The sequence below is a fragment of the Pyrgilauda ruficollis genome, unplaced genomic scaffold (genome assembly GCF_017590135.1).
Source record: "Pyrgilauda ruficollis isolate IOZ18807 unplaced genomic scaffold, ASM1759013v1 scaffold7, whole genome shotgun sequence".
Lineage (NCBI taxonomy): Eukaryota > Metazoa > Chordata > Aves > Passeriformes > Passeridae > Pyrgilauda > Pyrgilauda ruficollis.
In genome coordinates this window covers 10656105-10672040 of record NW_024528821.1, presented here as the reverse complement: position 1 = coordinate 10672040, position 15936 = coordinate 10656105, and the positions used below count along the sequence as shown (strand labels likewise).

Below are 15936 nucleotides of genomic sequence, written 5' to 3'. Positions count from 1 at the left end.
TCCCTCACCTCCCGACAGACAGCAGCAATCTGTCCTTCATCCATACACGTCTCGGTGACAACATCGGTTAAGGAGCCTCCAGCCAAGTACTCCATCACCACCCACAGCTCATCACCAACAAGGTAGCTGAAAGGAGAAAACAATGCTGTGGAGATGAATGTGCATAGCCAAACTAATGAATAATCATAACCTGTAACTGATTCTTGTCTCCAGGTCCCCTGCAAATGAAGACAAAAAAGAATAAAATGAAAAGGACATTCCTTCTAGGCTACACAGCTCTTGGAATCTGCATGGTCAAAAAAGGAGATATCTTAGGTGACAGGCAAGTGAAGAATGCACTTCAATATGATAAGCAAGCAAAGATAAATCTGGAACCAGGACACATACCACCAGCTGGCTCATCATCTTAACTCATGAATTCCACCATTAACCTCAGGAACGAGGCAACAAAACTTTCAAAGTTATCCATGGGAGGAGGGTGTGCACCACTGAGGACTGAAGTTGGTAAAATGTTTGGAAAACCTTGCAAAACATACATTCAGAAATAGCAAAGGCCATTAAAAAGCTGTCAAATTAGGTGTCTCTGGAAACAAGAACTTAGTCTTCCTGGCATATGGAAATGGAAACACCTGGAACATGGAGCTGACAGACTGCTGTTTTAGTAAGATATGTCTGGTCCAGGTTTTTGAAAAGTGACTTCAAACTACGTATGCCAGAAAAGACTAATGCAGAGCCAATGCAATCTCCTCCCATCCACTGGAGATAAGAAGGAATACAGAGCTAGCTCCATGTTCTGCAGTGATCAAAGGGTTTTTTTAACCTTTGGCCTGCAGTGTGTAAATGAACATTCACGTGATAATACCAGAACAACTTACCTGTCTAAATAGTTAACAATATTGGGATTCTTATTTTCCCTCATGACCAGGATTTCATTGATAATTAGTTCCTTTTTGGGCTGCTGTTGGAGATTCATTTGCTTTATGGCCACCTAAAATGACATTAAAAACCATTAACCTGAGTAGTCTGTTGCACAAGATCAGAATGAACATGCAGTGGACAGTTACATGATTTTTGATTGTATCACCTGCTATTCTCGATTACATAACAAAGGAAACACAGACATACATTACAGATGTTGTTCCATAAGAAAAATAACAATCCTAGCATTTCCCAATTTCTGAAATTTTGATTTGCTCCTCTAAAGAACACTTTTTAACAGTTTACATTTACAGTTATCGTCAGGGTCTAAAAAGGAATAATCCATGCACTGGTATTTTATGGATATTCCCAGGGTTATAAGGAAGGCTTTAGGACTTTTAGACCCCTTGGAGACCCCAATTTCAGTGTGGTTACCAAATGCAGCACGGCAGGTGTGAGGAACTACCAGTAAGATTCAGATCTGAATCTGTTCTCAGAGCCAGAGATGAGAATTCAGGAATCTGAAGCTGGATCCCCAAAGAGCAGTGGGATTCTCTGAGACATGACCTCGTCTGTTTTTCACTAATATGATCACTGTAATGGGCTGTCACTGAGACCAGACCAAAACACAACTGACTTCTTACCAGCTGCAGTAGGACTGAAACACAAAACTGAGTCCAATACATGATTTATCCTTAATTATGTCTTGCATTATACTTTATGACCAAACACATGATGGAAGAAATGGCAAATCATGCAACTCTCTGAACCTGGGATTGAGATAAATTGGGCCTGAATGATGGCAGTTGCCTTCAGCTCGAGGATGCCTTAACAGATTTAGTAATTAAGACTGAGACTGTGTCCTCAGACAGATACCACTGCCCTCCTTTTTTCTGGCAGTTCTATAGACAAAGTGTTTCCGAAATCAAGTAATGTAACAGAGCTATTTATTCCTCACAGCAACAGGAGAATCTGTGACCACCTCCAGCATTCTCCCAAGGCCTCTAATCATGACAGATCTTTTACAAGTTGCATTGCTAACCACAGTCTGTGGGCACATGCACAGGCAGATTTAATGGTATAAAGGTACAGAGTTAAATTGTGTATCTAGACCAAAATTCTTTGAAAAGCACAACTTGATATCCAGTGGGGAACAGAGACAGAACAATTTCTAAACCAATACACTTAAACTGGCAATAAAAAGTATCTACTTTATATTGGCACAAAAGCCTGTTGGCTTAGCAGATTTCTCTCAATTAAAAAAACAACATTCAGGGGTAATGTAACATGGTACCAGGGTGGGATCAACAGTACTGTGGAGAGCACCAACCTGTTCTGAAGACAGAGCAAGTAAAAAAATTAGTCTCCTAAAATTGGGACTTAAAAGCTATGGGTGAAGCATCCAGCCAAGCTGGTACTCCAGAGAGTTCCAAGGCTCTTATTGATTCTAGGAATTCTTTTCAGGCATTTATGAAAACCCCAGATCCAGTGCTGCTGGAAAGCATATGGCCACAGCAAGTGTTCAGTTACTGAGACACAGAACCACACTGCCCTTAAAGACCTTTCACTGAAAAGCTGAAGACAGCAGATGATGGATTTTGCCAGTTGACATTTGCCCATGCTTCAGGAGAACAGCCTTTGCAGGAAAGCTCTACTGGGCACCCAAAGCTCCAGCCACAGCTCACAGCAGAGGGGAAAGCACTCAACAGCTGCAGAATCTGCTGGGATTTTTGACACTTACCTCTTGGCCCGTGGCGATGTCAATCGCTGTATAAACAGTTCCTGAAGCCCTAGAAACAAAAACAGCAGGAGAAACTGAGAAACACTTTAGTCCCTGGAAGTGAAAGCCAGCCCAGACAGCAGAGCTCTGCTGACTGAAGTGTTTATAAGGGTTCATCCACTCCGCAGCCATCAGCATGGCAGCCCACCAGCCCTCTGCCATGCAGAGAAAACTGAGGTCCAACATGAGGAAGAAGGGCTGGTGCAGATGTCCAGTGTACACGTCACATTATTTTAATTCAAAACCTATGCGGGGGGGGGGCGGTGTCTGCAAAAACTGGAAAATAGTATGTTCAATTCTTACCCATTTTGCTGTGGTGAATTTAGTTTTTTCCCCCTTGTGCTTTGTGTGTCTGTGTGTTTTTTCCATGAAATGTAACACAAAATCCAGTTGGGCCTTCTCACACCTTTAAATTGAATCCATCTGCCAAACTCAGGCAATGTCACACAGTCTCTCTGAGAACTCTGAACATATGACAGCCATTTGAGGAAAAGATCTAAATACAGCTTTCTCCAGCATGCAAGTAAACAATTTTCCAGCCATCCTGCAAGGTCACAGCTAGAGCAGGTTAAGGCATCTATTATTTCACACACAAATTGAGGACTCAGAACAGAGGATACTTAGAGAGCTTCTTTGTGTGTCAAGAACTATAGGCAGCTGCTTCTGCTGAGTGCACCTGACACGTGAAGGACTTTTCATGGTGTCCATGTATAGCTTCTGTGACACACATAGGTTGTGTTGCAGAGCCACCAGCAACAAACAGTGTGCTCACCTGCAGACTAGACAGGTGGGGTTTGGTTTGCCATCTGCCTCTCCTTCAAAGATGTTCTTCCCCACAATGACATGAAGGGCTGAAAAGGACCCAGTCAGAGGCCGTTCCTTTGGGTTTCAAAGCAACTAGGGGCTTGAAAACCCTTCCTTCTGAGCTAAACCACAGCTTTACACTGCCATCACTTAAGCCCATGTCTGAGTGACAGTGAGGAGCAGTGAGGCAGTGGAGTGCCAGGAAGGGAATTCTCACAAGCAGGAATGTGCATCCTGCAAGTGTCCCAGTGACTGAAAGTGCCAAAATGAGTTTGCTCCTTCTCATATGATCCCCTGGCTTGTTTGTTCACCTGCAGGCTGAAATATTTCAGAAGCAGTTTAATTCAACAGAAAGACCTTATGCCTGCACTGAGAGCAATATTCTCATTAGGCATGCTATGCATTCTTTTAATATAAAGACAAATGCATTTTCCTATGACTAATTGACAAGATTAATCCCATTTGTTTTCATAAGAAGTCCATAACATTTATTCAGAATTGCTAACACTGTGATGATTCTCCTGAGTAAAGTCATATCAGGCTTTATTTCAAAACAGCTCCTGAAAGTAGAATGCTTTTGGAATACTCCAGGCCACCTACTTGTGAGGAGTTTAGATAAAGGTAATTTAAGTAAAGCAGTGAATTAATGCAAAGGCTTTGCGATTCTCCATTACAAACTTTTACTTCTAAGTAACTCATTTCTGACCAGTAACTTTTAATCTGCTCTGCAGCCCCTGGTCTTTACTGCAGGTAGGCAAGTGCCAGGACTCACCATTAGATCTGTGTCACTGTGATGCAGAGCAGTACTAACCAGGCTGCTCATGGCTCCACACTAATTTGTCTTGCTACAAGAGCTAACACTGCTTGAGCAAACACAACCTCTTTATCAAGTGCTAGTTAAAACTAAGTTTCCTCTGGTGTCAGCAACATTTTCAGTCCTCAGCAGGAGACAGAGGACAAAACAGGTACTCAGTACTGACCTGTTCTGCAGCACAGGCCTGCTGACTGCTATTCACTGCAAAGTGGCTGTAAAACCATCACAGTCTTTATTAACTTCCAAGCTGTATGAAGCCATGAGGTGCAAGGTGCTGGCCAGTTGCTTTTCCTCACATAAGCAGCTGCTCTCTACATGCAGTTCTCTGAGCAGCCACACCTCTCCCTGCCTTGCTCTCATTAGCAGCTACTAAAAACCTGCTCACTTCCAACACCACGACACTTGCCTTTGGCACAGCTGTACCCAACTCACTGCAGAGGTGGCAGCTCAGGAACTGCATCTGCATTAACTGAGCTCATCAGCACCTGCTGAAGCAGTGCCACAGCTCAGCACTGCTGCAGACACCCAAACCCCAGCCATGCAGCACTCTGGGTCCTCCTGATCATCCTGTTTGATTACCTTTCTGATGATCTTTCTCTTTAGGACCTTGCCCTATCACAGTAAGTTGGCCTGCAGCCTTAGAGGCATGAACTAGTTATGGCAGCACACTCCTCTCCAAGGAGGCTATGCAATCTTCAGGCTGTACTAAAAGCTGGAGGAAATCCATTTAGATACCCTTTTAGGCCACATACCAGCCACTTGTCTGTCCACCAGTTGTCAAGGCACCTTTGTACAAGCTCACTCCTCGGACTATGGATATAAGAGACTGTGAGGGTGATGGTCACATTCTCACAGTGACAGCAATAATCTGCTTCACACACATGTTTATTCTGCTCTCACTTGTTCAGCTGACACCGCTTTTCTAAGAGACAGGCACAGCTTGAAGTTTCCACTGACATTTTACAAATGACAGTAAGAACCAAAGCTTCGGATAGGAAGCAAGTTAGAATTTGGGAAGGGGTTTTTATACAATGAATGGAGCATAAACACCTTCCTACAAGGGCCCTACCAAATCAGAGAGATCTAAGATAAAACCTGCCAGAGAAAGAGCATGCGTTTCTGCAGTACATTAACTGTTCCAGGTTAGCAACAGGTTACTCTGAGCTCAGACCTCACAAACAGAAAGGCAGAAAAATATCTCCTGATGCCAGTAAACAGCTTCTGCCCTACACTGACAGCAGTGTCCTGGTGTCACACAGATGGTGCCACTCCTCCTGGAACAGCAACACTGCCAAGGAAATGCCAATGATGAAGGCAGTCCATATTTAAAATGCAAGTCAGATACCTAATTTTGAGGTAAGTTCTTTTGTTCTTGCCCTCCTCACATAGGAAATATTTCAAATCGATCCAATTTACAGTTAGCAAAGCTGGGTTTCAAAAGGGAATGGCTTGGGTGATGATTATTTTCAATAAATACCTAGAGACCACAGGATCCACAAGGGATCTGCCATGAGGCAGATGATATATTTTCCTCTGAAGTGCATTAGCACTGTGTCTGTTACTGAATTTTTGGGTTTTACAGCCCCTGCTAGAAAAAAGAGATTATTACTTCATCTCTGGTTTCAATTTCTAAACTATGTGGTTAGAAGCCTGACCACTGAATATTGTTTAAAGCAAGTATTTGAAATAAACATTACTGAGAGCCATCAGCTACAGCTATCAGGTGGTAAGTTACTCTTTTAGGTAATAATGTTTTTTCTCCTTTCTTCAGCATGGTCATATTATTTTGAGACATACAAAAATGATTTCTCCTAAGAAAATAAGCAAACAAGAACCACACACTTGAGGAACAAGAGATCTTTCAGGCCCTTCTCCTTACTGCAGATGAGATTCTGTCAGCATCAAGCTGTCCAGTACTGAGAGACAGGAGGATCTAAACCTGATCATATCTGAACATGTTTGGAGCTTGCCTATCTTCATGCTTGATGCTCCCCCAGAAAAATATCTGGCCCATGGCTTTGCACAAGTAACTGGGACATGACTTACCCCTGGCCAATTTTTTCAAATCGAGTGTATTTCTTCTTAGGATCTCCCACACTCACAATGCTCCCTGAAAGAAACAAAATGCAAGATTCTCACTTCAAAACAGAGATTCCACCTTCCAGCAGATCCGAAATGCAGCCCCAATGTCTGGGGCTTTGAGCCATTTGTGGTCAGGTGGGTAGCAACAACAGACACAGCTCCACAGCACAAATGGCCTCCATAAAGACTGGTTTGCTACAGTCCTTTAAGGTTATCCTGACAAGAAACTAAACACAAGGAGAAACATTCAGAACAGACAGAGATCAGAAAACAAGAGGCACCAATACAAGCGTTTGTCCTCTACAAACATTAAGGAGAGCTGGAACAACAGTGCCTTCATTTTCTTGGGAATAAACACACTGTGATTCAACAAAAGGTTTACTACTTCTGAAGATTAAATGTATCTTGTGTTCACTTTTTTATGAACAGGTACCATTTTTGGAATAGGAAGAGTATTGCAAGTGCTTCCAGGACAGGAGATCACCTCAACCTTTCAGCAGTTTGCCAAAAGAATGCCTTAATGTTTGCAGTGAACAGCATCTCATTTCACCATCAAGAATGATGGGGTTTCAGAACCAGGGCCCCCATCACTGGTTTCCAGGCTAAGTTCTGAAGACAGCCCTGCCCTGCACCATTTCAAGAACCACACTGCTGGTTTTCAATGTGACGCAGCCCCATCACTCACACTGGACTTGCCCTCTCACCACCACACACACACACTGTGTTCATGTTCTCCTAAAACAGCAGGATGGGTAACAAGGACAGCAGCGCTCCTGGGGCACTGGTGTGACACAGACAGCTGCCAAAAGGGATGCTGATCCTTAGCCCAGCTGATATGATGCAGAAGACAGACCAAACAAGGGGCTGCTGCCTCCCAGAAGCTCCATGCTGCAGCAGTGGGATGGTCAAGCTCCACAGTGTGATCATGAGGTTTATACCTTCTCATCTCCTATCCCTCCTTCTAGTCAGCTAGAAGGGAGTCCCAGAGTCCTCTAGTCATGCTCCTCTCTACTGAAGAGTTATTTTGTAGTGAAGACCTGCTCTAGAGAAGCAGAATGAGCTTTGTTTTATGCCACGTGTTTCAGCAAGATGAAACTATGAAAAGTTAACCAGGTTCTGAAGGTTCCTCAGCTTGGGCTCCCAACACTCCAGTCCACCTGACTCCTGCAGATTGGCACAGCAGGGCATGACCACTTCAGGGCACTTGAGACTGTGTGGGGATCCCAGTCAGTAGGCAGGCTCACCCTGCCATCAGCCCTGGCTGGCATTCCCAGAGCACCGGGCAAGGGGAGTGAGCATGTGGGGCAAAGGAAACCTCTTCTCCTGCAGCTCCCATTAACACTCTTGCCAAGGGCTGCAAAATTGCTTTAGCAGGGAGTGTACCAGATGGTGCTGATGCCCTGTCTTCTCGCTGTGCTGGCAGGCAGGATTCCTGGCTAGGCATCCAGTCAGATGCCCATTTGGATGCTAAAGACCTCTCTGTTCTACACAAATGGCTTGGACAGGGGGAAGAGGAGTTTGTGACTACTAAGAGGGAATGGTGCATCATCTAGTTTTGTTTTGGATGCACAGGTAAACAAATATGTTTGTATTTGTAATACAGGGATACAGCCAGATCAGTCAAAAGAAATATGCTGCAGATCACTGACGTCTTTCCTTCTGAACTCATCTTCTTAAACTATTTCTGTGATGTATGTTCCAAGGTAAGTCCTTAGAAGACATTTGCATTGAGCCACCACCTTAGGTTTCATTGTTTGCATTCTGTCAAGGAAACTACCAGACCAGAAAAAACAGTACTGTTTATTTAATTAAGCCTTACGATTTGTTTGAGTCTATCAGATTTTGGTTCTTTCATTAGACACAAACAAAATATCCTAATTACTGCTTTTTTTCCTTCCCACCAGATTCCTAGCATCTCCAAATGGGCAAGAAGGTGTCAAGCAGGGCAAGGTTTAACTTCAGCTGTCAGTGGCATGAAGTCCTCAATGGGTGACGGGGCCAGACTGTCCCACATGGGACTGTCTCACACCCTGTGGCTCACAACCCCATAAGCTCTGCAGCAGTAAATCAAATACTGCTCTAATTCTGTACTGGGCAGAATAACAGGAAAAACATTGTGTTGCCAGTACCTGGCTAGGTGCTATTTTCAGCAAGTTAATGAAATGGTGTATCTACTAGAACAGCTATCAGAAGTTCATGGAAGTTCATTCACTTCAGAAAATACAGAGAAGGATTGAAGAAGGAAGAAAGATTTTTTAAAAATTCTTTTCCAAATTTGCCACTAATTTTGAAGTTCATATTTCCAGAGTTTTTGCTCAAGACTTGAGTAGCTGCTTTTTCAAGGCAGCTGTTTGTGGCTGGTTCCCTGTACTTAAGCCAATGTACATCAAACATTACAGCATTAAAATCAACAAAGTGACAGGTACACAGCTCCTACTCAGACAAGCACTTCCTGCTCTGGACAAAAGATAAACCTATCAGCTATTTTGATGTTTTTAAGCACTTTCCTTTATCAAGTCCTAAATTAAGTGGATAAGAAAGCTGAATTGGGCCAGCTCTGTTTTATAGTTATCAGAGGAACATAGTGATGATTTCATTATAGACAGAATTTTATTTGATTTTATCTCAATATTACAGTCTTTACTCACTAATAAAACTCTAAAAGCTCTAAAAGAACTCAAGCTATTTCAAGCAGAAAATAATTATGAAAGCAATTTTAGATAAAAGAGGGCAGGGGACATCTTCCTAAAAGTAGCATAGAAAGAGCTGTGAGGGAAGTAGGCAAGGTGGAGCAGTCATGCGAGTTAAAAAAGAACAAGCACCACACTGCTTAAATATAATTAGTTCAAGATTCTAATAAAAAAGCATCATGTCTGTTTTCAGATAGCTTCATGAAAGCACAAAAATATTTTCATTGCCCACATCACAATTTGCCCAAGGCAGACATTCAGACCTTGCTCACTTGGTAGCAAATTGTTAAGAAAGAAAAAGCATGAAAGCATGTAACATTTCAAAGATACAACTCTCCAAACTCCAGGGCTCAGTCCCAAGCTGGCATACACAGCAGCTTGAATAAATGATAGACATACTTGAGCTCATGGATGCAGATGTACCTGTAGTTCTCGGGGGGGAAGCCTGCCTCAAACATTCAGCATCAGTTAAAGAAGCAGAATTGCTCTCTATAAGCTGACATACCTGCAGGTAACCACCTGCTCTTGAATTTATTTCACTGTGCCCTCAGCTAAAGCTATTGAATTTATCCCTTGGATACTCCCTAATGTCACTGAGATTCATGTCAACCTGGTAAGGATGCAGGAAACTCTACACAAGCAGCTGAAATCTCACAGCTAAGGAAGGCTTCAGCCTGCGCATTCACAGCAGCCATCGGTGGCAGGGCAAGTATGACAAGAAGGTTGAGCAGCAGCAACCACTGCGAAAAAGCCACAGCCACGCAGCACTCTATTACAAGCAGTTGCCTCCATTAAAGACACATTATTGCCTTTGTGATCTGACAGAAGGAGGTGTAGATCAATCTGCTTTTTTTACTAACAATTAATGGTACACATAGAATAACCTGGGCTCTGCTCTGAACCCAACCATTTAATCAAAGAACACTGCACTGGCAACTATCACATGCAAGAAGCAAATTAAATTGGTTGCACTGCAGAATCAGGAAGGGCTCGTTGTGCTTCAGTAGAGTATGATGTACACAGAGGTTGGAGCCAACAGTCAGGGTTCTAATAGTATTAACTGGCTAGGAATTAGCCATGAGAAAGTGCCGTGTTGTCTGAGGAATATATAGCAGATGCTCCTTCCAAAAGAGAGCTCACTGACAAAGCTGTAAAATTCTTAAAAACTAACTGCAGAAGTAGGAGTAGCAATAACAGTTATGGAAAGGACAGCAAGAGAATACCTGGAAGATGTGTCTCAAGGAGAGCTCACTGAGGCTGAAGGAACCAGCTTAGTGCTGCAGTTGTCTACTGGTAAAAAAACCCTCACCAATAAAAAACGTCCCACACACAAAAACCCAAAAACCCAACAGATTTTTGCGAAGTATTTTGACTCCAGTGAACCATGAGAAGTTATGAGTCTAGAGAGAATTTAGGAACCCAAACATTCTGTTTCATTTGGCCATTAATACACAGGAGTTCCCTACGTCACTCACTAGGTCACAGCCTTTTGCTCAACCAGAAACAATCTCTGCTCTTGCCTTAAGCACAGAAGGAAGCTCAGGCAAACCCAACCCAGCCCCAGCTGCCCTCAGAGGCAGCAGGAACACCCCAAGTGTTCTCTTGCTGCCTTGAAGCACAACAGTTTCTGTAGGGAGTTGTAAATGACTCTGTGACACTCAACTGTGAGAAACATTTGGTACAGCTAATGCTGACACATGCAGGAAATACACTGCTCTAGCAGACTCCAAATACTCAATACATACTCAGTTTCTCTAGGATCTCCTCATCTGTCATCTTGGATTTTTTTCGCTGCCGGTCTGTGTTTCTGTACAGGGTGTTTGTGTTTGAGTTTTCAGGCTGGGGAGTGGTGGCTTCTTTAGCTGGTGCTGGTGCAGCGGCAGGTTCAATAACAGAGCGTGTATAGATCTGTGACAAGAAATTATTTTGTGTCAGAAAGCTGGCTGGCAGAGATCCCCCTGAGGTCATATTTCAAGTACAAACCCTTAGGAAGATCGTGTCAGCCACATCCAGGACTCTAAAACTGGTTTTGCTGTCCACTTCTCAAACTGAACACGCAAAAATGAAAGGTTACAAGTTCATGGCCAGTTTCATGTTCAATTTTCATGGATTTGCTGATATAGTCCATGGAGAGGGGCAGGTACCTCCAGAGGACAGTGTGTCCTATGTATCTTGCCAGGATATGAACTGCATCTTTGGACTGCTATTGCTGCTGACAGGGGGCCTGCACAGCTGGACAAAGTGGCTCACTTTCACACCTGTAGCATTAAAGGACATGATGGTACCTCTTACCTGACAGAAGAAAGCCATGGCCCTCACCAGAATCCCAGGAAACTGACAAGTGAATGTAAAAGTTCAAACCAAATTTTCCCAGTGTCAGTGGCTGGAGTGAAGCTCTGTGTCATGACAGGACTTCCACCAAAGCACCTTCAGCCCCTTCAGCACGGTCTGATCATAAACTTGCAGCTCTGCACTGCACCAAACACAGACCTAACCAAAGCTGGCACTTACTGATTTTGTGTGTTCAGGCCGTGGGGCAATAACAGGCGGAGGTTCATTGTCATCTTCCTCCTCTTCATCATCTTCATCCTCTTCTTCAGACACAGAGGGAGCCAGAGGAGGTTCTGATGCTGTTTTTGTGCTCTGGGGACAGACAGTACTGTGAGTGACAGTTGCTATCCTGGCACTTTGAAGCTTTGACAGCTACCTACACCCTCAGTCTGCCTAGACATCAGAGGCCAATCCAGACATGCACACGCTCCTACGGGCCTAAGTTCTAACTTAAACTCAGCACAACACTTAAAGGTATAGATGCATTGAATTCCACCACTCCCAGCTAGCTGGTCAGAGGCAGGGGGTTATATCAAGTCATCCCAAATTTGCTGGTGAAACAAAAAAAAGAAAATGCACCTTCTGAAGTTTTTACCAATTGCTTTAAAGGTGGCTACACCAGGCTACTTGGAGAACTGATGCAAATCAAAGGCACCACTCAACATATTCACATCTGACTGTCACTCTCTTTAAAATGCCATCCCTTTGGTTCAGTAGAAATACCAGTAGGGGAAGCCCACAGCAAAGAGGGAGACCTGAATCAGTAATTTTGGAAAGCTGTCATGCTGACTGTCTCACTACTGCCTCTGTCTGCTAGACGAAGATACTACAGCATCTGCCAAGGTGGCCATATCCACTGGAAAAGCTACTGGGAAGGCTTCCTCTGCTCTAGTGAACACCACACTTCCTCTGAGAAGTGTGTTTTATTAAAGATAAGGAAAGTGACATTGACTGAAAATCTGACGTGTGAATATTCAAAGATGATTTTCATTTCATTATACACAGTTGGCTGTGTAATCACAAACCTCACATGAAGCTGCTTAACACTTTAAAATAAAAGCCAAATTCCCATTCAGTCACTTGCTATTTAATTCACTAACAATAACCCTAATAAAAATTTGGTCAGTATTAATGTGTATGTCACTCCCACATCTCTGGGATTGCTATTGCAATCCAGCATTAATTAGAGTGGATGGTTATTTAAAACTTTCCTACAATGGTTCTAGTGAGTTACACATCAATCATAACCTTATTCATATTCAGTTATATATCCAGCTGTACTAAGGAGAAATCATGAAACTCGACAGAAATGGCATTCTAAATTTTTAAAACTAAATTAAAATGGACTCATTAGGTGCTGCGGCATATTGTTGTGAATGATACACACCACGGCTAAACCAGCCAGCAACCTTCTGTCTGCTAAACCAGACTTTCACCTATTTAAAAAGAACTCAAATGGAAAATCATAAATCAGCAAGGGAAAGCTCATGGATTGCTCCACAATTCTTAAACATTAAGAATATCAAAGGTTACTTTCCCACTCACCGAGGGATGGGCTTCTATGTATCCATGGGCGCTTTTATCTGCAATGAGCAAAGGATAATGAACGAGATGCTGTTGGAAAAAATCCCTGCCTGTTTTGGGGAACCTCACGGAACAAGTCAACCCAAATACAGATCATTTTTCTTCCACACCATCCCTTCAGGAGCAACAGCAAGGAAGAGAACAGGACAAAATTCCAGACTGTGTCTATTTTTTGGCCTGTTTGCCAGTAAATAAAGTAAATAGAAATCTGGTGAAGAAAATGCAAATTGTTCTTTAACTGTGAATGCTTCTGTTCCACCCAAGAAGCAGCTTTTCTCCTTTTCATACTGTTTTTGTTTTTTTTTTTCCCAATTAATTGCATGCATTCATTCTCATTAGCTTGCTGACAACATTTCCACAGAAAAGCTTCCTCAAAACCCCCCTTAGCCATGGCAGCTCTATTCTGACAAAGTATGAGTACAGCTCCTGGGTTCAGGAGCACACATGTACTGTTATGAAGTCTGCATTTCATCACAAAGGGAATTGTTATTTTAGCACACAGTAAGCATCAAATTAGTCAAATCCTTTAATTATGGAATTTGGGAAAAAAAAGATGTTTTCTCTCAATCCTGGAAATAAGTGCACAGGTTTTAGAAAGACTTCTAAGAAGCTTCTGCATTTTGGAAGTTGTCTTGGTTGAACCTTCAAACTGAGGAAATGACAGACTCCACTGCCACAGACCATCCTGTGGAGGAAATGGAACCCCAGCAGGTGACACTCCAAATGCTGTCTGCACCCTGTAGGCTACTGACACCCCCTTTTTTAGCTGAAGCTGTCGACAGGCACTCTACTAAACTAATGATATCTTAATGGCATTTTTGTTTCAAAATCTTGGTTAGTTCTAAAAATCTGCAACAAAGCAAGGTCACCATTTAATGACATTTTGGGGGGGGGGGGGGGGCGGGGGGGGTTGGAAGGAGAAATGGATTTAATTTCCGGAGTATTCCACAATGTAGAATTGGCTCAGGCTGCCTCCTGACAACCCGAATGTTGAACTTTCCTCTGACTCATTTTGGAGCCTGACCTCCCCTGTTGGGAGACATCAACTTACCTCCTGACGTAAAGCTCATGTATTTCTGGTTGTTAACCGTTTCTTTCGAATCATAAAATTTGAGAACATCTAGAACAGCCTGTGGGTTCTTCTTCTGCTCCAGTTTTGTTATGTTGGAGGTCTGTAGTAGCCTGGCCCACTGTTCTGGAATGCCCTGTAGACATCGAGTGGAAACAAAGTGGGTTTAGAGTATTTAAAATCTGCAGCCTCACAGATCTTTACCAAGATCCCATGCTTGCTGTAAGATTACTTGCAGAAATTTTGATTGACACCTTACAATTAAAATTAGATGCAATCATTTTCTTCTCTATCAAAAATCTAGCTAAAACCAGGACCCAACTTTAAAAAAATAAAGTAATGACTGTGAGAGGAAAAAAAGGGGATGAAACTTCTCTGGAAATCAACTCTGCTCTTCCATGGAATAATGATTTAAGGCTTAAGCTTGTTTGCCTGGTAATTCAGGGCAGACATAACAAGACTATTCTCTATTGGTGCACAACACAGTGTTTTTTAGGAGCTTTACACCGGAATTTTCATGCTTAGGAATGCGAACACATTTTGCTGAAATGATCACTGCTGTCTGATTCAAAGATAAACCCACCCTGATACAGCTAATTTTCAGTATACCAGGGAATACTGCAGGGTAAAGAATCTGCCTTTCAGCTCTCAAAATCATGACCCTGAGGTATACCACAGCTGCAAAGGATGCCTCTAGATTCTCTACTGCAAACATACAGAAACCAGGGATTCCTAAACAGGCTGAGAGTTCATCCAAAGCTCTGGATGAATTCTTGGACGTCTTATGGGTGAGGTGGAATTTGAAAATCGATCCAATCACTAAAAGCCCCAGCTCTACACTGAAATTCTATTGATGAGAACTGGCTTCAGTTATCCAGGATAATTCCAGCATGTCATTCCCCCTTTTACTGCACAGCTGACATTGACCAGGAGATTGTAGGGCTCACAGGAGGAAAAACGTGCCACCCCAATCCACTTCCAACAGCTTCTTCTCAGAAATTGTCCACAAAACACTGTGTGACATGGGCCTCCAAAGTTTAGGATTGATGAAAAAAGTGGGAAAAGCCAAGCAACAAATCTACTGCACACACATCAACCTGCTGCTGCAGTGCTATGACATCTCAAAGAAGCATTTGGGGCCTGTGACGCACCTCTGGGAGCTTCCCTGGGCACATCTGTGAGCCATAGAGATCTGGCTGTAATGGACGTAAATAAAGAAAGAAAAGAAAGTTAAAACAGAATGTGGGAAAACTTAGAAGGTGGTAGGAGGAGGAAACCAATGGGCCAGAATGGGCAAGTCCCATCTAAAATGGGAGTTATGAAGCAGATACCAAATAGATCAGGTGATAGACAGGCTACAGGAAGGCAGATTTAGGAAAACAGAAAAATCACAACCGTTCCAAAGTTTGGAAGCATCATTCCCCCTCCTCTCGCTTTTAAACAGTTTTTGTCTCCTCATAAAAATACACTCTTGAGAATTAATGGCAATTGACTAGAAAAATTAGATGTGATTTCCCTTGTCAATTTAAAACCAAACCAAAAAAAAAAAAAAAAAGGAGAAGAATCTGGGCCTTTGCTGTTTGACCAGTTTTGAAGCCAGGTGACCATTTTTGAACGGCTCTATAAGTCTGTAAGTTTTTTCCCGGCTTGGGCGTTCTCCAGCCCTGTGAATCACCATTTGACCAGTGAAGAGAGCAGATGGTCAAAGTCAGATTGTGAAATCTGGGAGGCTGTGCATTGCCACACCACAAACAATCTGTGTGTGTCAGACTGAAAATCAAGACAATTGTAAAGAAATGCTTGATTAGATTAGGAACGTGTAACTTCTTTGGATCTATAGCCACAACTTTTCCCACTTACTTAT

The 15936-nt window shown here is 42.8% G+C and overlaps 1 protein-coding gene across 3 annotated transcripts in view; it reads right to left on the bottom strand.

Annotated features, from left to right (window-relative positions):
• The window catches only part of LOC121363208 (serine/threonine-protein kinase PAK 3), a 178503-nt gene that overhangs the window by 13736 nt on the left and 148831 nt on the right, over positions 1 to 15936 (bottom strand). For all 3 annotated transcript variants that reach the window (XM_041485346.1, XM_041485343.1, XM_041485344.1), the window contains exons 4-11: positions 14055 to 14208; positions 12965 to 13002; positions 11600 to 11731; positions 10834 to 10996; positions 6363 to 6426; positions 2660 to 2708; positions 876 to 988; positions 9 to 126 (exon numbers count right to left, since the gene is read on the bottom strand). In XM_041485346.1, coding sequence (XP_041341280.1) covers positions 9 to 126; positions 876 to 988; positions 2660 to 2708; positions 6363 to 6426; positions 10834 to 10996; positions 11600 to 11731; positions 12965 to 13002; positions 14055 to 14208 — 831 coding nt within the window. The remainder of the gene's footprint in view (positions 1 to 8; positions 127 to 875; positions 989 to 2659; positions 2709 to 6362; positions 6427 to 10833; positions 10997 to 11599; positions 11732 to 12964; positions 13003 to 14054; positions 14209 to 15936) is intronic.